The sequence below is a fragment of the Python bivittatus genome, unplaced genomic scaffold (genome assembly GCF_059951505.1).
Source record: "Python bivittatus isolate LINGU-HERP-01145 unplaced genomic scaffold, Pbiv_v1 ctg000580_np1212, whole genome shotgun sequence".
NCBI lineage: Eukaryota > Metazoa > Chordata > Lepidosauria > Squamata > Pythonidae > Python > Python bivittatus.
This window is the reverse complement of record NW_028277087.1, coordinates 20755764-20780177: the sequence shown is the minus strand read 5'-3', so window position 1 is coordinate 20780177 and position 24414 is coordinate 20755764. Positions and strand designations below refer to the sequence as shown.

The 24414-nt window shown below is 38.9% G+C and overlaps 1 protein-coding gene across 2 annotated transcripts in view; it reads right to left on the bottom strand.

Annotated features, from left to right (window-relative positions):
* Positions 1-8934: 8934 nt before the first annotated feature.
* HIF1A (hypoxia inducible factor 1 subunit alpha) overlaps positions 8935-24414 on the bottom strand; it is a 54862-nt gene continuing 39382 nt past the window's right edge. For both annotated transcript variants that reach the window (XM_007427209.4, XM_088149736.1), the window contains exons 7-15: positions 23455-23561; positions 22467-22614; positions 19225-19445; positions 18773-19053; positions 16900-17025; positions 15627-16039; positions 12891-13002; positions 11141-11267; positions 8935-10910 (exon numbers count right to left, since the gene is read on the bottom strand). In XM_007427209.4, the coding sequence (XP_007427271.1) occupies positions 10759-10910; positions 11141-11267; positions 12891-13002; positions 15627-16039; positions 16900-17025; positions 18773-19053; positions 19225-19445; positions 22467-22614; positions 23455-23561 (1687 nt within the window). In that variant the 3' untranslated portion in view covers positions 8935-10758. The remainder of the gene's footprint in view (positions 10911-11140; positions 11268-12890; positions 13003-15626; positions 16040-16899; positions 17026-18772; positions 19054-19224; positions 19446-22466; positions 22615-23454; positions 23562-24414) is intronic.

The following is a 24414-nucleotide window of genomic DNA, read 5'->3' as shown; positions in this document are numbered from 1 at the left end:
ATCTGCTTAACGCGGACTCCCAGCGGGCAGCCTTTTTAAGAGTTAATCCGGTTTGGGGGCGGAGGGGGGAGAATCAGGCCAATCAGGGCTACCTTTGGGTTGCACGCTCCGGTCACGGCGCTTTCTTCTTTAGGGTCGACTTTGAAAATGGCTATTTAAAGGCTGTCATCTTCTTGAAAGGCGGAGTGAGTGTCCTACTTCATTTTTTGTGTTGGAATCGGAATCAAGGAAGGGTCCTGGGGAGATATCCATTACTGTTTTTTCCTGCTGCAATATTACTTATTTATTTAAGATATATTTATTTCTCTCGTATCGCTGTAGTGATTGATGGTCTAATGGTGATCAGGATCTCCTTCTTGTGTCTCGCGCATCGGTAATTATTTTTCTGGTCCAAGCTGTAAACGTAACAAACTTTGTTTAACAGCCTATGTCTAATGATAAGTTTTTTTCTCATAGTAACAAAAGAAAAAAACAGAGAGATGCCCTACCCGAACATTACTTTTGTTTTTCCAGTCCTTCTGTGACTGATCTGTGTTTTACCAAACTAGAATTGTTAATGTAAGAAATGTGTAACTGTCTGCCAAGAGAGCTGTGTATATTTGTGTGTGCGTGTATGTATACACACAAAACCAGTGACAAGTGTCATTTTTTGGGGGGATAGAAGAACAACCTAGATAAGCTGATACTGATCTTTTTAAGAGTCTAAATGCAAAAAACTTTAGCATATTTTAATTAATTTTTATATATTTTAATTGTTTATTCTGTTTTTACTGTAAACCACCCAGAATCACTCCGCAGTGAGATGGGTGGTGACAAATTTGAATTAAAAAAAAAAAGGGATAATTATCTCTCTTTCCACTCTGCTCTCTTTTGAAATCTAATTGTGTTGGTTTTAGAGTCATTGAAAGAAATGTTAGTCTTTTTTTTAATTGTATACCTCAAAAACCTTGCATGCAGTTTTTCGTGCAGTTTATTGAATAATGTTGGAAATCAAATATCATTTATTCCGCCCCTTGATGGGGAGGCATGAAATATAGTATTTCCTTGATAGATGCCCAACCAGCTATTACTTTAAAACCTCTGTAATAATGATTCCACATCTTCACAATTAATTTATTCCCATAACATGCTATACCCAAACAAACAAACCATTTATATGATTTAATACCAACTGCTACATCTGAAATGAGGCATCCTATAAATTTCATAAACAAATAAATAAATCACTAGCTTGGGTTCCCACAACAGGTCATAAGGCATGGAGCTGGGTTTATTTGGTCAGAAGTGTCATAATATCGTCAAAATCCAATCTGCAGATATCTATATCTTTAATTTAGTGTGTTTATATTGATAATTATCTGCTCTTTTACCAGCCTAGTAGTGTGGGGAGAGCAGTATTTATATTCTGCTCTCATTTGTTCAGAGGACCAGTATTTACAAACCATTACAAATTGATTTAAAAATGGTTTTAAATAACAGGTAAATATAGGATATAAATTGTTTCCATTTGGAGTTACATACTTCTGTACTTAGTTACAGAATGACATTACTTTGCACAAGCTCATCTTTTTCTTGTTTAGTATATCCTAATTCTCGCTTTGCCTTTCCCTCTTTTCTCTGTCTCATCTATCTCTTTCCTCTCTTCTCCTTACATCTCTTCAAGTTCCTAGCTTTTTGCCCTCCTTCCTTATAACAAATTATCCAATAAACACTTTACTTACTAACATCATATATTATTTCTATGACAGTCCTTCAAAAATTGGTATGAAACATTCTGCCTAATGGGAAAATTCTAGATAAGCATACTGGTTGGGTTCAGTCTAGAATGCCTATAAATCCTGAACAAGCTCCAGAGAGAGACTTAGTAAGAGATTACTCTATCCTTGATTCATACAGCAGATCTGCAATGTGCCAAAAAACACATTCTTAGCCAAACCAAGTACTATCTTTTCTGATACAAAAAGGAAGGGTGGGGGAGTAGGAAATGCCTCCTGGCTCTGTCTAGAGTGCTGAGCTGCACGTAGAGTGGGCATGGCCCCAATGAGCGGATTGGCTGGGAACGTCCGGAACATTCTCTCATTTGCATCTCTCTCCAGCATCCAGGAGGAGCATCCTCAGCTGCAACTAGAGCAGCACAGGACGGCATATTTCAAAAGACAGCATGATGGTGAATTATTTTAGAGAGGAAGCTTTCCACTCTTTCCACACTTGGTCTTTAAAGGATTGCTATATAGTAGAAAGGTAAAATTCTGAAATGTTTCCAAGAGAAATTATGGAGCATAACAGGTAAGTATAGTGGATTATTGGGGATTGGAAATGCTTTGACAATGGTGTAGTGAAGTGCCTAAAATTGCAAGAAGGGTTTGTCTACTTTTAATAACTGCACATAAAAGTGAATTTAGGCAGGCTAGAATTGATGGATTAAAGAAGGGGAGACAACCGCATGGGGCATAAAGCTACTGATTGTTATGTACTATGAAAGTTGAAGGAAACCTTCAGAAATAAATCCGGTTTGCTAGCCGACTGCTTACAATTATTATTATTATTATTATTATTATTATTATTATTATTATTATTATTATTATTTCAACTCAATGTGGCAAACATACCTAGTACTCCTGCCTATTTTCCCTGGTTTGATTGGCAATGAATAGAAACAAGTTGCTAGATTAAATTTCCTTCTGATGACCAAGCAGGATTCTTCATATGTTATATAATATGGCTGCCCAGGAAAGGTGGGACAAGTCAATCCACCCCCCTATCCCCACCCTAATTCAGCTTCTGTGCATACTGCTAGGATCCTGCCAGAGTGTTCCCCAAAGCTCTATGCATGGATGGACAGATGTTTGTAGGGATTAGTGGCTGCAGAACATTTCTGGTTGTCAGGCAGTAATAATAAATATCCTGAATAGTTCTGTTCTCTGTTATACTGTATCTAGTCATCTTCTCTGGATGAGAATCCAGTCTTTTCCATTTCAACAATTCTAGATTTCAGCTATTATTAGTTTTGGTGATAGAATTAGACAAGTTTCTCTGCTAGCCCAAATTAAAACTGCAGTTTCCATGTATTGTTTCTCAAAGTTTAATTGAACTTCTATATTTGGAGATGAAGGGAATCATAAAATACTATCTTAATTGGTGGTTTGTGAGTTCACTAAAGAATAAGAATGGCATTTTTAGATAAAATCATTTCAAAAAGAAATATGTTCCATGTTGTTTACAAATTATACAGGGTAAGACATTCCTATTATATCAAACTATATACTGCTTTCTTTTCAGAAGGTAAAAGGTAAATGATAAAGTCTCCTTTGACTCAAAATAAAGCCCTGGTGATTACATGGATGCATCTGTATTGTTTTCTTGACAATAATACAAAAGTGATATTCCATTCCCTTCATCCATAATGGTTTGTGTTTTTTATTTCCCAATTAACCTATAACCCTGGAATTTCCCAGAGATCTTCCATCCAAATCAGCTTTTTTTTTTTTCCAGATCAGCCATCGTCAGCCAAATGCTGCCACCTCCAGTTGTTTTCTTTTAATTACATTGTATGAAATAGGTTATTATTGTGGCAGTTTATAAATATAACAAATAATTTTGCTGAAATCAATTGGAATACAATTCTCTGAACCTGGAACAGCTAATGCCAACAAGTGTACATTTATTTACTAACATACTTTGGCGTAGTGGTTAAGGCACCAAGCTAGAAACCAGGAGAGTTTCTAGAGTTCTAGTGAGTTCTAGTCCTGCCTTAGGTACAAAACCAGCTGGGTGGCTTTGGACCAGTCACTCTCTCTCAGCCCTAGGAAGAAGACAGTGGCAAACCACTTCTAAAATCTTGCCGAAGAAACCACAGGGACTGGTCCAGGCAGTCACCAGTCAGTCAACATTGACTCAAAGGCACCCCCCAACATTTCTTTTTTAGTTATCAATTACCAATTCCCATGGTAAACAGATTTGTGTAAAAGTGTTTGTTTTTTCAAATGTTATACATTGCTGTCTGTCAGGTTCAGCCCAAAGAACTCCACAAGACAGTACAGATACAGTTCTGTTGCGTTTATTAGTTTCCACCTCAAAGACAGAAATCTCTCCAGACTGAATCTAAACGTCCCAAGCCAGCAAGCCAAAACACCGTGAATTCCTTAGGGTAGTGCCAGTCTCATCTTCTTAACTTTCCCACGCTCCTGTTGGGGGCTAAGGGAACGCTTATCTCCCCGAGCACGGCCTTCATCAAACCATTCCTTCACACTGTCCCTTTTAATCTAGTAGAATTATTATTATTATTATTATTATTATTATTATTATTATTATTATTTTCACTGACTCAATTTATGACACTATGGTAGGTGCACCTGAGTACTTCATGTGTGTGGGTGAATATAATTTTACCTTCTTGAATTGTTTCAACTTCTGCTTTGTTCTATTTGACTTGTGACGCATTCCCTAGATGTACGTAGTACGTAGATGACCATCTTCTTAGACATGTACATTTTCTGTAGCCCCTTTTCTGATATCTGTTCTAATCTCTAATATTGGGGGGAAGAGTCCCACAATCCCCCAGTTATAACATTATTCAAGAACGTACAAAACTCAGGCTCCCATCTTGCAAAGGGTTTGCCTCATCTGTTCTGGGAATCTGACTGGAGCTATGGTTCTCAATGTTGTTATTTGTGTGTGTCTTCTGTTGGTTATCTGTATCAAGTGTAAGTTAATATAATTTTGCTTAAGATATACTGTAAGAGCATAGCCTATGTTTTAACTATTGATAAATGAACAGTCTTAATAAATCTCATTTATGTTGCATACATTTGTGTCATACACATTACTGAAAACATTTGGGAGCAGACAAGTATAAAGAGAGGTCATGCCTGCATCCTGGGGCTGCTGACCAAAGACCACAATGGAAGAAGTAGGAGTGGTTGAATCTAAGTAACCTACACAAATGGTATTCTTAAACATCCTGTATTACGGTATATGTTTTCATATTATGGAAGAGAAGCTGCAAGTACCTATATAAACATATGTCCAAAATCTAGCAAAGATGCTGGATATTGTAGAAATTTCCATTAAAAAAATGGCTATAATAATCTTCAATGTTCTTGCATTTGCTTGTCTGTCACTGACCACCTATTATAGAAATATATATATTGAACTCCAAAATGAAACAGAGAATCAGAATTTGGAAATGGAATTTGCTTCCCCCAAACCCCAGGTTTATTTCTTAAAAAACAGAACTTAGCAATTAACTCTTTCTGGCCACAAATATACAGTATCTGCAGGTTTTTGGACAGTGTCATGTGAAGCCTGTAGCTTAGCTGGTCTCTAGTGTTTGGTGTAGCATGTTGATTTTCCCTACACCTACAGTAGCAATATCAAAGGTTTCACATATAAACAAACTTCCACTTTTAACCTTGAATTTCTGTTTATTAATATATTTCGCTGCCTGAACACTGAATTCTCCACCTGCCTGTTCTCGTTGCTCGTTTATTTTCTATCATATTCATATGTTGTTTACTGCATTATTGCTTAACTCTTACACTTTATTATTTCTTTCTCTCTCCCCATCTTCCCCAGACATACTTGCTTACTTCTTTCAACATCTTGTTGATGTTGTCACCATTCTGAATTGGCTCTGCAGGGAAGAATGGGATGTTGCTGCCTTGCCCCTCTGGATTCTCTTTTGCCCTGGAACTTCTCTGCATCAGCAGCTCACTCTTAGACATAATTAGTCTTCTTCTCCTCCAGTTCTAATGAGGATTCTGTTCTCTCTCTTTCACTACCCCAGATACCTCATCTCACTTTTCTCATCTCCGGACTTTTCCTGAGATTCCAGTAGCTTAATTTCTTTGGGGTTCTACTTATATTCTTTTCCTTTTTCTTCTTCTTCATCAGGACCCAATGCCAACAAACCATCCTGATGCTTACCCCTTCCATCATCAGTAGCTGCCAGCCAAGAGCACCTCCTAACTATTCTATGTTCCATTATAGCTTTACCTCTTACCTTGTAGAAAGGTAATTGCCTGCATGCAGCTGGACATGCACTTCTGGTGGGAGTATGAAACAGGAGACATACTGATCTATCTGCTAATAATTGATACTATAGCTCATATCCCATTTCCTGTTTTATAGGAGACAAAAAAAGGTATTGGTCCTTCACTTCTCTAGAGTACATTGGAGGTATTCAGAGACCTTTATGCATTATTTGGCTTGTGCCAGGTCCATTCTCTAGGCCTGATAAGATCTGGACAGAAATTGAGGAACACAATATCTTGTGCATGGTGGGAATTAAAAACGGACATTCAGCAAGAAGAAGGGGTCTGGCCTTAACACCACCATCTCTTGATGAAATAACCATAGATCTCTACTAACTGAGTATCCCTCCTGAGTTCAAGGTATCTTTCCCAATCCAAGTGGCTTGACTTCAGGATAGTGTCTACCACAAGGCCTGGAATGTCAAAGTTGAGGAGATCATATATTCATAGAAGTAACCTCAGCAATCATGTAGTCCAACTCCTGCTTATCTGCTAAAACATTTCAGATAGATGGCTATCCAACCTCTGTTTGAAGATCTCCAGTGTTCTTCATATCACTTCATAAGTCAGCCTAATCTATTGATTAACAGCCCTTACCATCGGGAAATTCTTCTAAATACTTACCTTGAATCTACCTCCCTGTAGTTTCAACCCCTACCCTCCAGGGTGACAAAACACTTCCTTCTCTATTTGACAGTCTTTAGATGGCTATTATATCTCCCCTCAGTCATCTCTTCTACAAGCTAAATATATCCAGTTCCTTTAACTGTTCCTCTCAGAACTTGGTTTCTACATTCCTCACCATCTTGGTAGCCACATTTATGTCCTTTTTAGACTATAATATGCAGAACTGAATGTAGTATTCCAACTAGGGCCTGACTGAGGCAAAGTAGAGTAGGACAAATACTTCCCATGATCTGGATACTAAATCCGTTATGTGGAGTCCTTGATGCTCTCTGAGCTTGATTTCAGACATTTCATTACCCAACTAGGTAACATCAGTGCTTGTAAGTGTGGGGTTTGCTCCGTTTATATATACAGTAGCTTGCCCTGCCAGTGTTGGTGGGGGTGTGGTTTTTTCCTTGGTGGTTCCTTGATTATTGTTTTTTGCTTGTCTGTCTGGTGTTAATGCCTGCTTATCTGGGTGTAAGCTGCTGGAGAGGATGGGTTCTGGTCTGTTTCTTAGCTTTATTGTCTGTTATGAATGGTGTGTAAATGTGGTTTATCTCTATGTGTCTATTGTTGGCTGATGTGTCTGAGTGCCAAGCTTCCAGGCATTCCCTAGTGTTTTGGGATTTAGCTCGGTCTAGGATGCTGTTTCCCAGTTGAAACTATGGTTGAGTTTGTCAATGTGTTGTGAGATTAAGGAGTTTTCATCATGTCTTCTGATTGCTAGTTGGTGTTCATGGATTGTTATTCTGCCTGACTGTCCTACATAGTGGCTGTTACAGTCATTACATTGTATGTTGTAGATGACTCATTTTTTCTTCTTGAGCTACTGGGTCTTTTGATTTACTTAAGATGTTTTGGAGGACTTTAGTCGCTTTGAGTGCTATGGTGATGCCATGTGGTTGTAATAGTTGGTTGTTTCTGAGATGTTTCTGATATATGATAGTGTTATCCTTTTCATAGTTTCTGTTGGTTGTGTTGTAGTGGGTTGAATGGCACTTTGTTAAAGTTGTGTGGGTATCCATTTTGTTGGAAGATCTCGCTCTCTCTCTCTCTCTCAACATAAAGTTTTTTTTTAATCTGTTCAATCATGTCTGATTCTTGGAGACTGCCTGGACAAGTCCCTGCAGTTTTCTTGGCAAGTTTTTTCAGAAGTGATTTGCCATAGGTGGGACTAGAACTCATGGTCTCCTGGTTTCTAGCCTGATGCCTTGACCACTACACTGAAGTGGCTCTCATATAAAGTTTAGCTGCCTTCAAATCAGATTCTGCACCTAGGGGAAGTCATCAATATAGAGAAAAGGGAACCGTTCCCGTCTTAGGAAGGTACCCTCAAGCTTCAAAAACTGCAAGGAAGATCCTTGTATCCAGAAGACAGACCTTTATAGCAAGACTATAAGAGACTATGGTTATAGCCCTGGATATACTAGTACCATTGGACCATTTTTCATCCCCGATCAACTCCATGGTCTCTTCCAACATTCAAATACCAGATTGTAACAAGATCCCATTCATGTCCATCTGGATAGATCCTCACGTTAGCCTCCGCTAACCTGACTAGGGAAATGCCACTCAGAGAATTGATCAGGTAATCACAGGTTCCAGGGTTACAGTTTGGAGAGACCACCTTCAGATTTGCTTGTCTAAGGATGATTCAACACTGCCTATCAACCAGGTGGAGTTAAGAGCAGTGCACTAGCTCTGATTGTACTAGAGTTCCTGGTGAAGAGCTGACATATACGGATGGACAAAGTTTACATCAACAATCAGGGTGAAATGAGATTAAAAGGCCATCAGAAGGCTACAAGAGTTTCATATTATGGAACAGCAACAGGTATACTATGCTCTACCAACTTTAGAATAATTTTTAAGTTCTGGTAACTCCGGCTAAACCCAGATTAATAAAACACTATACTAATATAAAATGCTATGCCCTAGGAATGTGCAGCTCTTCAGATCTGAAACTGAAAATGTGCTTCAGAGTGGGAATGGGCACATACTTGCCAGCACCTTGTTAAAGTAGACATGTACAGGATTGCACTGTAAGAATCATACTCCTTTTAAAACCAAGCCATGTAAATTTTTCTAACATCCTGGAATGAATGCATGCATATCACAGCTGTAGCACCCATCCTTATAGTATTGCTCAGCATACTATCAACAATTTCATGGCAGGGTAGCAAAAAAATTACAATAGACACTGGAAATTTACTATCATCTGCAGATACAACCCTTTGTTACAGGCCTGGTCCACATAGTTTATTGATGTAATAAAACAATACAGTTAGTGTCATATCCAACCACAAAAAGGAAAAAAGAATGAGTAGGTAGAATTTATTATACAGCATGTAGAAAGAAAATAAGATGTTTTGTGACTTGTTTCCTAAATAAAAAGTTCTAAAGCATATTCAGCATTACTGAAAGTTATGCTTAATTGGGGCGGGGGGGGAGCTCTGATGTTAATAGCAACAAGGTACTTAAGATCCAAAACACTGAATTATCAGCAAACAACTTAGTGATGAAACTAGATAACTTTGCTAAAAAAGCAACACGTTTTATGATTTGTTTGAAATATCACCTCGACCAAACAGGGTAATGGGAACATTTAAGTTGTTATTGGTATGCAGTATTAGCATGTACTTTCACAGCTATGAGCTAGGGAGAATTTTGAGCTGGCCAAACAACTTAAACATCAAAAAATTATTCTCTTTCAAATGAAAGAAAATATCTTCCTATAAATAACAAAAGAGCTGCCCTGCTGGATCAGGCCAAAGGTCCATCTAGTCCAGCCAGATGCTTCTAGAAAGTCCATAAGCAAGGCATGAAAACAAAGGTCTTTCCTCTGTTGTTTGTCCCCCAGCAAACTGTTAGGAGGTGCATGGCCTTCAAACACAGATGACCTTAAGATCCATGTCCATTTTTTTAAAAAAAGTCATCTTTTAGAAAGCCATTTCTAAAGTGGCCATCTCCATATTGTGGCAATGAATTAATTCATTTGCAGAAAAATAAAAAATAAAAAAGGGAAAAAATTGATTTTCAACTGGCCTGAAGATCAACTTTATTCAGTGGGCCCAATTTTTTAAAATGCAGAAGGGAGAAAAAAATATCCATCCACCTGCTCCACAAATATTTGTATGAGATTCCCATTCCCTACCCCAATAATCTTTTTTCCTAACCTAAAAATCTCCAGATGTTACTAGCCTCTCACGCTCAACTTATTTTTCCCTAATCATATTTAATATTAAAACACAGTATTTAGGAACATCTTGAAATACAACATAACAAAAATATAGCACTACTCCAAAATTTCTACATGATTTCACAGGTAATTAACATAAAAGAGAAACATAAAAGAAAAAATGTTCATCATAAAAACTAGTTTTATAAATGCACAATATTGCATGAGGAACTGCTGGTATTTTGTTTATTTTCATAAGAAAATAGATTGTGCGATTGTGGCTACAAATGCACTGCTGCAAAGCAATATTTCTTTTTTAAAAAAAAGTAAAAGTAAAAATTTATCCAAACATTAGAGATCAACAGCACAATGTGCCTTCAAGTATGCCTACAACTACATGATAGAAAGCTCAGACAATTTTATTGTGGCAATGTATCATCAAATAGAATTCTTCAGTGACAAACTCCCAGTCAAAATAAAAAATAAATACTTTTTGAAAAGGTGCCTACTTCAAAGCTGTCATTATAAGCATGTTCTAAATGTAACTGACTTGGACTGTTTATGTACCAAAAATGCATCATTAGCTGAGTTACGAAGGAAGGAAGGAAGGAAGGAAGGAAGGAAGGAAGGAAGGAAGGAAGGAAGGAAGGAAGGAAGGAAGGAAGGAAGGAAGGAAGGAAGGAAGGAAACAAAACTCATTATGTAAGAGACTGTCCAAAGTAGAAAAGGGATCAGATGCAAACTAACTGAATTAGTGCAGTATTTGTACCCAGGCTTCTAAAATCAGATATAGAAAATATAAATAGACTGCTTTTAGGTGGTGAATCACCAATGTCCAAGAAAAAAGAACAATTATGAAGAGGGAGGTACAGGAGAAGCTCAGTTGATCTGATCCAGGGCTCTGAACAACTCTTCACCTTGTAACAGGTTTCGGTTGCCTTGTATAGGAGCATTGACTTCACAATCATAGCTGGTAAGCTGTGGGAGTCCCTTCTCATCCATTGACTGCCCTAGAAGTTTACTTGCTATATCTACAAGGAAAAAGAAAATGAATGTTACTTGTACAACATTCTGGAGCAACTAATTAGACAAATAAATAGACAAGTCATCTGTGATCTGCTAGAGATTTAGCTATGGATATTTGATAATAAGACTAGGTGTAATGTTTCAATTTTCTGGGGCAGCAGAGAACAGATAAAGGAGAAGGGAGAGCACTATTGGATTCACCGGTTTGATTATGTTAGCATACACAGACACTGACCTGATGGTAACAAAATGACTGTCTTTTCCGCCACCTCATTCTGTCCATTTGATCTGCATCCTTTTACACGTTTCCAAGCCAGTGATACATTCGTTCCAGGAGGCCCTGACGGTGCCAATAATGTGCCCTTTAAAAAACATACACACCTTTTTAATGTAACCACAGAGTTTCTACTCAAAAATACTACTGAGAGGGATGAAAAAATATATCTTATTTAAAAGGAGATGTCCTGAAGATAATATGATCTTTGATAGCAGGGAAGAATCTATTCATTGTATTGCAATGAAATGAAACTACACAAAAGCAAAATATTTTGATGAAGTGTATGTGGCAGGGGGAGGGGGAGGGAAGAATACTGATGCCAGATGAAACCTGGTACCGGTGCTTGTTATTACAGTCCAACATTAAATTTCAGCCTGACTTTTGGATGCTATTTTATCTTCAAGCTTCAGGCTGCAATCCTATGAAAATTTACTGTATTTAGGCAGCATTTCTCAGTTTTCCTCACAAAACATTTACCCATTTTAATAAAAATAATAAAAAGGATTCTGTCCATGTTTAAAAGCTTGCATGCTAATTACTTTCTCTCTGCTTCAGCTTCTTCACCTTTAGAGCAGGATTATCTCTGCTCAAGTTTTTTGTAGCTTTACTGTACTAATGACTGTTAAGGGATTGACATTTAAATTACCAAACTATAGTAATAAATGCATGATTTGTTTTTGTGAATGACTCAACAAGAAAGGAAATCCACTTTTGCCCTTTTGTGGCTGTTTTCTATTGGTATTCATAGAATTTTGGAGTCGAAAGGGGTCACATAGGCCATTAGTCCGACCTCCAGCTCTGTTATTTTCTATTTCAAAATTATTTCATATTTGAACATTATAAAAGACCATCTATATTATTCATAAGAATTCATTTACTAATTATATAAAAATCAATTAAATATTTTGTTCTAAAGGAATGTGACATGTAACCAAGATTTAAAGCAAACTTAAAAAACACATGAAAAAAGCCTAACTTCTTATAACAGACCATCAAAAGCAAGCTAAAAAGAAGGATATGATAACAATTTTAATATTTAATATTTTAACATATAAAGCCTCTTAAAGTAAAATCACTAACTAAAATATCAGCAAGTAAATGGATGGAGGTGATCCCTATTGTAACTGCATATTAAATTTTTCAAAATGCTTTTAATGAAGTTGCCCAGTAAAAACTCCTGAACAAATCAAGTCATGAGTTAAATGGAGGCATCGCCAATTTTTAATTATGTATTTAATTAAATCTATGTTCTAATCACTTGGTGTAGTTATGTCAATAACAATAAAAGTAATGTCTCCCCTGAGTCAAGTCTGAACCCTGATTACATGGATATATCCTTGCTTACTTGGCAATAACACAGAAGTGGCTGCCCCTGCCTTCTGGCCCTGCCTTCTTCCAGCTTGATGCCCTTAGGTGTTCTGGTGGTCTCCTATCCCAAAACTAAACAAGAACAACTCTGTTTAGCTGAAGCATCATGGCCATAGTTGTAGCCAACCAATCTGGAAGGCCCTGAGTAAGGAAAGGTGCTATTAATGGACAGAAGTGGGGAGACTACAACTAAGCAGACCTTTCATTTGGCTGAAAACTCTACACTGAAAATGGTAATGTTCTTGTGAAGTAACAACCTAATGACTTGAGGAAAATAAATTCTTAAAGATGCAATACACAACATTAAAAAAAGGGAGGGGAAAATCCTAGAAAAACGTACAATTCCTACTGCCTGGAAAAGCAAGCCGTCCTGCTCCATTTTTCGTTTCCTCTGAATATTATGGAGAGCTATTATCCTTGGACTGATATCTTCATTCACTTCAGTTGATCTACTGTGGAATATAAAACCAGACTGTTAACAACTACTCCAGATTAATTAAAACTAAATTTATGAATAATTAGATATAACAAAATCTACAGTGTCCTTTCGTAGTAATGTGAGCTCATCAGGGTTTAGGCCACATATGAGAAGTTTTTTCACCTTGGAGTTGCACTTTGTGCCATGCCTTGAGCACACTGCTGGTAACATCCTTAAAATGGAAGGGGCTGAAATTTTCAGTCCAATGTGTATGTGTGTGCATTTTAGGTGGAGTAGTTGGGATGGATTTAGGAAGCAAAGTGGGTGCTTTCAGACTTCAAATGTAAACCTTTTTTTGAGACTAGCTTAATTTCTGGTGGACTTTGTGGGGATCTGCAGGTAGGTTTTTTTGACAACACAAAACTAAGTAGTTTCCCACTGACTTCTTCCCAGATATCTTTTTCAACGTCTAGTCTGCCCTATAGTGCTGAGATTTCCTGGTGGTCCCTTATCTAAGTACTACTCAGGCCCAGTAATGCTTAGCTTTTCGAAATCAGCCAAGGTCTAGGTGCTGTTATCTATAACCCACAACCCACACTATAAGGTAAACTGGCCCAAAGAAGGCGAACTCAATATAATAAGCTTCTATAAGGCTCAAAACTCACATACTGGAACTTGAATTCTCCAACCTCTCCCTCCAATACAGCACAGCTGAATGCAGGGCCTATTCTCTTCAAGGGTATACAGGGGGCGGCAAATTAAACTGAAGGATTTGATTTAGGCCTATCAAACCCTCATATGTATTTAAAAACTGAGAAAGAATGTATTTCCACATTACTGAATAACCATACAGAAGATTCTATAGCAGAAGATGCCAATTTTTAAAATATTTAAATAGCTTGTTTTAGAATATTTCAACAAGTTTTAAAATGTGCTAAAGTTGACTGAGATGGAGTGAATGAACATGTATAGTATGCGTGTATCCTGATGTATTTCATCAGAGGACAACAAACTAGCTCATCTACATTTCACTAAGAGCAAAACAGATAAGCTATGTATGTGATGCACCTGTTTTTGTGATGTATTTTTTCATGGTGCAGGTGATACAGTCAAATGTATGGAATTCCCCGCTTTAAGGGGCTGTAGGTTGTGCACCTCTGATTTAGACAGAGCAAAGGCTAGCCCTAGGTTTTTATTTTATTTATTTTATTCATATTCCGTGTTTAGTTCATGTATTTATTTTTATTTTATTTATTTATCCTATTTATATAGCCGCTCACCTCGGAAGTAAGTTTTTTACAGCATTCAGCCTCACGGTTTTGACCTGCTAATGCTCCAGAATGCAAAGCTAAATATTAGAAGAGGATCTGAACTCCTAAGGTGAACTACAAATTTTACAACTTATGGCAACATTGACAAGAATGGTTCAGACATATTAGGAAGACGTTCAGGGCTAAAATATTAGGTCCCAAATCTGAGCCTCACTTCAGTTTAATAAATAACTTGGTTAAAGTACTATTTTTTCACAATCCTCAATTCCTTATCTGTGAATAGGGAAAATATCACTATAAGGAAACATTTGGCATACCAAAAATAAACTGTTCAGGATAACTGACTTTTCTGAACCAGGGCACATTTGGAATTTTGAAAGCAGTTGTAGGCATACCCATCAAATTACTACAGGTAGTCCTCACTTAACAGCCATTTGATCAGCAACCGTTCAAAGTTACAACAGTGCTGAACTAACAGTGTTTACAACCAGTCCTTGAAGTGATGGCTGCTGCAGCACCCCCATGGTCATGTAATCAAAATTCAGGTGCTTGGCAGCCTGCCTGCATTTACGACCACAGGGTGCACTTCACCTCCCCCACCCATCTCCCCTGCATCTCTGCCCTTTTGGCCTCCCTGCCCTCTGCCGCCCCCAGCTGACCTTTGCCATCTTCTTCCTCCTGCTGCTGATGAGGTGCATGCAGCCAGCAGCTGCCTTATGAGGCCATGCACGCCTCATCAGCTGCAGGAGGAAGAAGACAGCATAAGTAATCTGGGGGCAGCAGGGGAGGTGGAGCGCAAGATGAAGTGCAGGGTGGCCAAAAGGGCAGAGGTTGGGGGGAAACAGGCAGGTGGGGGGAACTGAAGTGGATGCTAGCATGGCAGGGCAGGTGAAGTTTGAAGTCCTGGTCTAATGACTGCAACCAAGACTACCAGAATTGCTGTCACTAAGAGGTGTGGTCACATGATGTTTCACCTAATGACTGCTTCACTTAGCGAAGGAAATTCCTGTCCCAATTATGGTAATTAAGTGAGGACTACCCGTACCAGAGAAAATTTCCCTGTTTACAAAATGGATGTCAGTCAATAGCAAAATACCTATTTAACAAAAATTGAATTAGCCCCCCTTTCCCCCCCAGTGATCTTTGACTCTCACAAAGGCATTTCTGCAAGTTGATTCCAGTCTAAAGGCTCGTGTTTTTGCAGCATGTCAACTCCCTATTTTTTAATTAGATGAATTTTAAAAGAAAGACAAGTAGGATAGGAAGCTCAGTGGACTCACTAGTGCCTGCAAGCACTACTTTTCTTATCCCCAAGTTCATTCAACTTTCTATGTAAGAGTATAGATCGCATGACTGGCTTTAAGATCTGACAGATAACAGCATTTACCTTTTACCAAAAGTGACTGTCAACAAGTCTGGTGTTGCTCGATTCATTTGCTCTGTCTGGTCTATCGTGCCTTTTCCTGTTCTGACTGGAGATGCAGTCCGACTTTGATTCTTAGTATAAGGTGATCCCAGGGCACTAATTATGGGAGCAGGATCTGTGAGTGCTTTTGGGTTGATAGGAGCAGGAGTTACAAGCACCTTCGCATCAGTCTCATGCTTGATTGTCATGGGTTTTATCGTGTCTGTAGCAGATGACTGCATTAGAGTTGGCTGAAACCCTGTCACAGGAGTCACATTAGAAGAAGAATTTGCAGAATTACTCTCCAGTGGAGAAAGTTGGTCAAAGGTGCGCAACTGGAAATCATCGTCCATGGGGATATAAGGTGCCAACATTTCCAAATCTAAATCTGTTTCCTGAAAGAAGAGGGGGAGGAGGAAGAGGAAGAAGAAGAATGCATAACTGCACAGTCTGACACAGGAAAATTAAGATTGCAGGGATGGTTAAACTGCTACCAGACCTGTCATCTTCCAAGAATCTATCAACCCTGTTTTTCTCCTGCTTCCAAAAGGCTTAGCTGGGAATGCTACTGAAACCAAAATGGCGAGCAACATAGTTTTCAGGGGTTTATAGGGTTCAGCCAATATATGCATTAGTCTGATAAAATGGCCTTATCCCTACTTTCACAGATATTACCTAGCTGAGGATTCCAGGGATAGTTTATAGTTTAAAGTAAATAAACACCTTACCATCTAGACACCAGGATTCTGCAGTACTTCAGATTCTTTCCTCAACAGGTGCTCCAGAGCACAGAGTTGCACAAATATACCACCTGCTATGACAGTTTATAGCAGCCATGCAGCTGCACCTTTTTTTGCATTGCCAGACAATTCTAGAAATAAGATGCAGCTCCTTTAAGATGCAGCTCCATTATGGTCAGGTACTATGTTCACACTGCCATGCACTCAGAAGCACCTTTTTGGAGAATGAATCTGAAGTGCTATACAACCCTACTATATACCCATTTGAGGTTTTCCAACTGCAGTCGCTTTAGTCAAACTGTTTCGATTTCTCAGAAACGAATACTATGATACATATGGGTCTGGATCACAGACACAATTCTACCACCCACTCCTCTATATCCAGTTACACAGTAACGAACTAAGTATTCTGAGCTTAGTGTTAGAAGAATTATGCCCAAGCATTGTCAGTAACACAGCATGGATGTGTAAATATTAAAACAGAATGAACATAAAGTTTTGGTTAATGCACTCACCTGCATTGAAAATGGGTTTTTTGATTCTGGGTCTATTGCAAAGAGCTTTTCCACCAATTCCAGCTTGAACTCACTGGCTATCTCATTATCCACACTGAAGCAATAATCATTAGTAGGACTATTGGGCTGTAAAAATAATCAGCAACTTTGTTCAGTAAAATGAGACCAAATTTCAATCACACTATCACAATGAATTTGATATCATGGGACAAACATTGGTGGTCTATGTTAATAGATTTCACTGAAATTTTAAATCACTAAGCTTCTACAATAAGGATGAGGCACAATAAATACGAGAACATTACTGGAGTGATAAAACTCACACAATCATTTTGACACATAGCCCCTCACATTTTAAAATTGTATTTAAAAATACAATTTCTCAAATCTTCTTAAGGGATAGGAAGCAAGACTATACCACTTTATGCTTAACAAGAAAGAGTATGACACAAAGAATTTCTAGTGATACCTTTTATTGGCTTAATAGTAAAGCAAACTGTCAAATGGCAAACTCCATACTCAAAATCATTCTTAACTGCCAACTCAAATGAGTCAAATGAAGGGAAAGTGAATTGTGTCAATCTTTAGTTCCCATGCTGAGCCAAACAGTAAAAATTGTCACTACACTATCATTTGGAAAAGAAAAATGTGAAATACAGTGGTACCTCGGGATACGAACTTAATCCGTTCCGTGACTCTGGGCGCATCCCGAGTTGGTCGTAACCTGACGCAAATTTCCCCATGGGGTTCAATGTAAATCCGGTTAATCCGTTCCGCCCTCCGAATTTGGTCGCACCCCGAAGCAAATTTTCCCATAAGGTTCAATGTAATTACCGTTAATCTGTTCTGGCGTCCGCGGACCACGCATCAGGGGCGGGAAAACGGCCGGGCATCGTGTGGCGGGAAAACGGCCGGGCGCCGCGCGGCAGGGCGGGAAAACGGCCGGGCGCAGCAGGGCGGGAAAACGGCCGGGCGCCGTGCGGCGGGGCGGGAAAACGGCCGGGCGCCGCGCGGTGCGGCGGGAAAATGGCCGCGGACCACGTGTCAGGGTGGAAAAATGACCGTACCCTGAGGTGGAGTTCGCACATCGAGGTAAATTTTTGCGGCCGGAGCTGGTCGTAACCCGAAAAGTTCATTAGTAGAGGCGTTCGTATCCCGAGATACCACTGTAATAGTTGCCACTCTAGATCTGAATCCTCACTCAGCATAAAGCTCACTAGAAAAGATTCAATCAATTTTTCTTTTCTCCCCATCCTCCTCCTCTGGTGTTTCTTGGGAAAATGATATACCGTATTTTTCCGACTATAAGATGATACTTTTTTCTAAAATCCTTACCCTAAAAATTGAAGGGCGTCTTATTCAAGGAAGTCAGCCAAGAACCGCGCGGTTGCAAAACTGCCCATACTTTGTTTCTGCAGAGAGGCTTCTTCCTATTGCTAGCCTCCAATCACGAGTGAAATAGCTTGTCTCCCAAACAGACTTCCTCCAATCACGAGCCTTAAGTAACTGACGTCAGCTGATGCTGAACAAACCAATTAGAGGAAGGCTGTTTGCAGAGACAAGCTATCAGCAGTTTCACTCATGCTTGAATGTAATCAGTTATGCAAAAGAGCCTGGAAATAGAGCTGCAGAGAGACGGTTTGGACCTCCTTCCACCGAGTGTATCAGGTCAATGTTAACTAATTACTAAATAAAAATGTGTTCTGCACTATCTTTAAAATACTGATTTCTTAATTTTGGGTTGGAAAAGTGGGGGTCGTCTTGTACATGGGGGCGTCTTATTGTCGGGAAAATATGGTAATACAAGGTTGATATGGCATAAAAGTTAATACAGATACAATGGAAAGTTGCAAAAGATTATTAAATGACAAACCTCAGGTGAGCTTTGGCTAGTGCTTCCATCAGAAGGAGTAGCTGGTTGATCTTGGGTCTGCCGGCTGGAGAAAGTAAGGTCTAAGGGCTCTGTGTTGGGTTCCAGTTTGGCCACCACCTCTCTATTGAGTGCTGGGTCAGCACTGCTGCGGAGTGGCTTTGTTGTTTCAGAGGCAGGTAGTGGGGACATTGCCAAATTTATACTCTGCAGTTTCTCACTGGATGAGGGGAGCATTACATCATTATACAAAGGAACTTCATCAGACTGTTGCTCATCTGACTCTGCAAAAATTAAAAAAGACATCACCAATCAAAGAAAGAAATACTGTGTCACAATTTAAGGGCTTAATTAAAATTCAGCATATACCAAGAACATCTCTTTAAAAAATTCAAATGCTCAGCATTTATGGATAATTAATTTTGTTGTTGTTGTTTAGTTAAATATACACATACCATCATTGCCGAAATCTAATGCTATTATGGTGTCCCCAGCAGCAGGAGCAAGATAGGTTAATGCATCAGGTTCCTTTTTAAGTTTCTCAAAGAGGCTGTTGCTATCTTCCAGATCACTCTTGTTGAGTACTTTCATCATTCCCATCTCAGGAGAATCCACTGGTTTCAACATACGCTCTGTTTGCTGAAGTGAAAAAATCAAGTCCCCCTGAACAATTCCACTGCAAAAGAATAGAGAAAGAAATGATGGAGAGATGTTAATAGCTGGCATTGTACATTTACAATGTACATTTATTACACAAGTAGCATATACGTAATATATTCTGGCTTTAGAGAACTCTGTCATGGCAAGGAACCCCTGAGCATTTATCAGAGTCGCTGTTTACTGAAGAAAGTTCTGGGTATGCTCTAGGCGCAAATGTAGATTCTGTGGTGGAATGACGAAAACTATTGGGCTTTAGCACCACTTTGCACCCTAGAATAAATTCTAATGATATTTCATAATTATATACTGCAGGAAAATATTAGTGGTGGACAAACTGTCCATTAGAAAACAAATATGCTACTGTTTTTTTTCCCCTTTTCTTAAGGAACTAACTTGAGAAATCTCTAGATGCAGGTTTAAAACAATAACATAACGTTCCTTTGGGAATAAGCCTGAACTCAGTTGCATGTGTGCATGCACACAAACTTATAAAAAACTGGGAAATATGCACCATTAACAGCCTGAAAAGAGTCAAACTCTGTAACTAAATACAGTGGGGCAAAAAAGTATTTAGTCAGCCACCAATTGTGCAAGTTCTCCCACTTAAAAAGATGAGAGAGGCCTGTAATTTTCATCATAGGTATACCTCAACTATGAGAGACAAAATGAGAAAAAAAAATCCAGAAAATCACATTGTCTGATTTTTAAAGAATTTATTTGCAAAACATGGTGGAAAATAAGTATTTGGTCACCTACAAACAAGCAAGATGTCTGGCTCTCACAGACCTGTAACTACTTAAGAGGCTCCTCTGTCCTCCACTCGTTACCTGTAGTAATGGCACCTGTTTGACCTTGTTATCAGTATAGAAGACACCTGTCCACAACCTCAAACAGTCACACTCCAAACTCCACTATGGCCAAGACCAAAGAGCTGTTGAAGGACACCAGAAACAAAATTGTAGACCTGCACCAGGCTGGGAAGACTGAATCTGCAATAGGCAAGCAGCTTGGTGTGAAGAAATCAACTGTGGGAGCAATAATTAGAAAACGGAAGACATACAAGACCACTGATAATCTCCCTTGATCTGGGGCTCCACACAAGATCTCACCCCATGGGGTCAAAATGATCACAAGAATGGTGAGCAAAAATCCCAGAACCACACGGGGGGACCTAGTGAATGACCTGCAGAGAGCTGGGACCAAAGTAACAAAGGCTACCATCAGTAACACATTACGCCGCTAGGGACTCAAATCCTGCAGTGCCAGATGTGTCCTGCTGCTTAAGCCAGTACATGTCCGGGCCTGTCTGAAGTTTGCTAGAGAGCATTTGGATGATCCAGAAGAGGACTGGGAGAATGTCATATGGTCAGATGAAACCAAAGTAGAACATTTTGGTCTAAACTCAACTCGTCGTGTTTGGAGGAGAGAGAATGCTGAGTTGCATCCAAAGAACACCATACCTACTGTGAAGCACGGGGGTGGAAACATCATGCTTTGGGGCTGTTTTTCTGCAAAGGGACCAGGACGACTGATCCGTGTAAAGGAAAGAATGAATGGGGTCATGTATTGTGAGATTTTGAGTGAACACCTCCTTCCATCAGCAAGGGCACTGAAGATGAAACGTGGCTGGGTCTTTCAGCATGACAATGATCCCAAACACACTGCCCGGGCATCGAAGGAGTGGCTTTGTAAGAAGCATTTCAAGGTCCTGGAGTGGCCTAGCCAGTCTCCAGATCTCAACCCCATGGAAAACCTTTGGAGGGAGTTGAAATTCCGTGTTGCCCAGCGACAGCCCCAAAACATCACTGCTCTAGAGGAGATCTGCATGGAGGAATGGGCCAAAATACCAGCCACAGTGTGTGAAAACCTTGTGAAGACTTACAGAAAACGTTTGACCTCTGTCATTGCCAACAAAGGATATATAACAAAGTATTGAGATGAACTTTTGATATTGACCAAATACTTATTTTCCACCATGATTTGCAAATAAATTCTTTAAAAATCAGATAATGTGATTTTCTGGATTTTTTCCCCCATTTTGTCTCTCATAGTTGAGATATACCTATGATGAAAATTACAGGCCTCTCTCATCTTTTTAAGTGGGAGAACTTGCACAATTGGTGGCTGACTAAATACTTTTTTGCCCCACTGTATGAATGTAAGGATGTAGCTGAAAAATTTATCAATCCAGAAAACTCATAATCTCAGGCAAAGATTCTAACTATGTCAGCAAATCTGGAGAATGACAGGGACAATGGATAACCAAGAAAACGAACAAATGGATCATCAAACAAATCAACCCAAGTTCTCACTCAAGGCAAAAATGCCCAGGCTCAAATTATTATCCTTTGGACACTTTACGTGAAGACCTAGCTGTCTAGAGAAGTATAATGCTACGAAAGGTAGATGGAAAGAGAAGAGGTCAACCAGCAGCAAGGTGGAGGGACTCAATTATAGTGGTGATGGGTGCACCATTGGAGGAAACGATGGAACAGGTTGGAATAGATCATCCTGGAGAATATCTACAGTATGTGGTCACTAAGAGTTGACACTAACTTGATGGCACATAATCGATCAAGAGTATCTACACTGAAGATTAATATGATGTGATGTATAATATGTCTTTTTGTCTAGAGGCAGAATATTCCAACAGAATTCTATACATGAACTGCAGAGAAGGAAAACCTGTGGGTGGCACACATGCAGTCTCTCATTTGTTGGAATAACTACATCCATTATTGAACCGTGATGCAGGTTCCCAAAATTTTGAATAGCACTGCTCCAACAGATATGAAAACCCATGGGCAATTAGTAGGAAAACAAACCTGAGGTTTCATACAGAACTTACCTTAACATAATATGGAAATGAATAAGTATACTTACAGAGAAGAAATACATACTGAAGAAAACTCTGTTACTAAAGGCAGTAGCATTACATCAAGCAGACATAAATACCAGCAACTTCTCTTTTAAAAGTCAGCTTAATACCTGGCTGATTATTTGCCTCTTCCCAACAGCAGTTACAGACAAAACTCACCTCAAGACATAGTTCACGCACACAATACACTGTGGTTGGGAATTCTTAGTATTGTATATAACGGTTGCTTGAGTCTCTACCCAAACATAGCCACCTTCCTTGGCAAGCATTCGATACTGTCCGGTGGTGACTTGCCCTTTGGCAAACACTGGAAGCAGAAAGAGACCCAAATTATTTATACACTTAAGACTGGGTTGCCTGGTAGAATGACTGACATTCTCTCAACCCTAATTGGCCTTGCCGTTTTTTAAGCAATTATTTTCAGTGAAAATAAAGGGTGGCCAGAATACTGCAAAATAAAGCTCCAGCCTCTTACAACATCTTTATTTTCAAGAATGCTTTTAACCTTAATATTCTTTTTAAAAATTTAAATTGTGATGGCAGCTAGGGGCAGTATAGGATATCTTGGTAAGCTAATGGAGATGGCAGAGAATAAAGGAGTATTTTGCTTCACCAATGAATACATGCGTATGTATGCTGTGTTGAGTATTTTTGAGAACAATAGTTAGATGGCTTGTATTTAGTGTGGATTTTTCCTGAGTATGTGTAGACATGAGTAGGAGTAATGTGCAGAGGAATCATTTCTGTGAGCATCACTAGTTTGCCTTCAGTGAAGCAGGTATCTGTGGGCATAAATATATAATTTGGTATTTGGGACTCAGACTCTACCTCTACCTCTTCAGTTATTGGGCAAGTTACATCCATCTAGCAACAAAATGACTTTCACTGCATAGCTGTTTTGTGATTAGTCATTTGTAAATTTGTCATTTCCTCATGGCAGGAAATCTATGCCCAAGACAAGCTCTCAACATTCTAAATATGCTCATCAGCCTCAAAAGGTTCAGAACTCCTGAAGTGTTTAGAATTTCACAATAGCATACACAGTATCCGACAAAACTTTTTCATGGTACTGGATTCATGGTAAATAGCACAGAATATGTTAATGAAATCTGAACAGCATGCAACTGTCCTGCCGTCATCAACTTACTGTCATGATGTGTTTTGGTCAGATGATCAGAGTCCAGTGCATGATAATATTCATATACAGAGCGCCCCAGGAGTTCTTCGGGATCATATCCTATTAGTTCTGTAATCCTTTATCCAAAAGGAGAGAAAAAAGTAAAAGTATGCTTTATTTGTTAAAAGTAAAGACAAAAAGAAAAGCATTACATTTTATTAGCCATTAAAACAAACAAAAACCACAATGCAAGCTTCACTAGTAACTATAACATGATCTGGGCTTTGAGACAAAATGAGCTAGAGTGATAAAGGTTTAGGGATTTTTGCTTGTCTCAAAGCAATTTAGAAAAAAATCAAAACCATAAAGTATTTACATACTGGTTTTATTTTGTATTTATAAGGATCAACAGGATGTTGTGAATCATGTCATTTAATGTTTTTAAAGATAAGCTTCTCCCCAGTGCATGGCGAGATGTTATAAATAAAATTCTGACGGACATGACACAAAATGAAATGGAATTCAACATTACATCAATTAAACAAGCACAGACCACAGTGCAAGCTTCACTAGTAACTACAATATGATCTATGCTTGGAGACAAAATGAACTAGAGAGCTACAGGTTTGGGGATTTTTGCTTGTCTCAAAGAAAAAAATCGAATGCACAAAATGAAATGTATTTCAACATTACACCAATTAAACATTTCCTACATAAAAATACCATATTTTCATTATTAGTTCAGTTCCCCAGTCAGGTGCCTCCAGGTTAGCTGAACTGTAAGTCCTGTTGTTCCAAGCCAGCATGATTAATACTGTTGCTTAAGGCTGGAGAAGTGGTCCAACCCATCTGAAGGACACCAGACTGGGGAATGCCAAATTTAAAATTACTTCAGCCACTTTAAAATTATTTCTGGCAGTGTTACACAGAACACCAGTACCAGGAAAAGAAACACTACTCAGAGAAGACAGAAGTGGTCTTTTCTAAAAT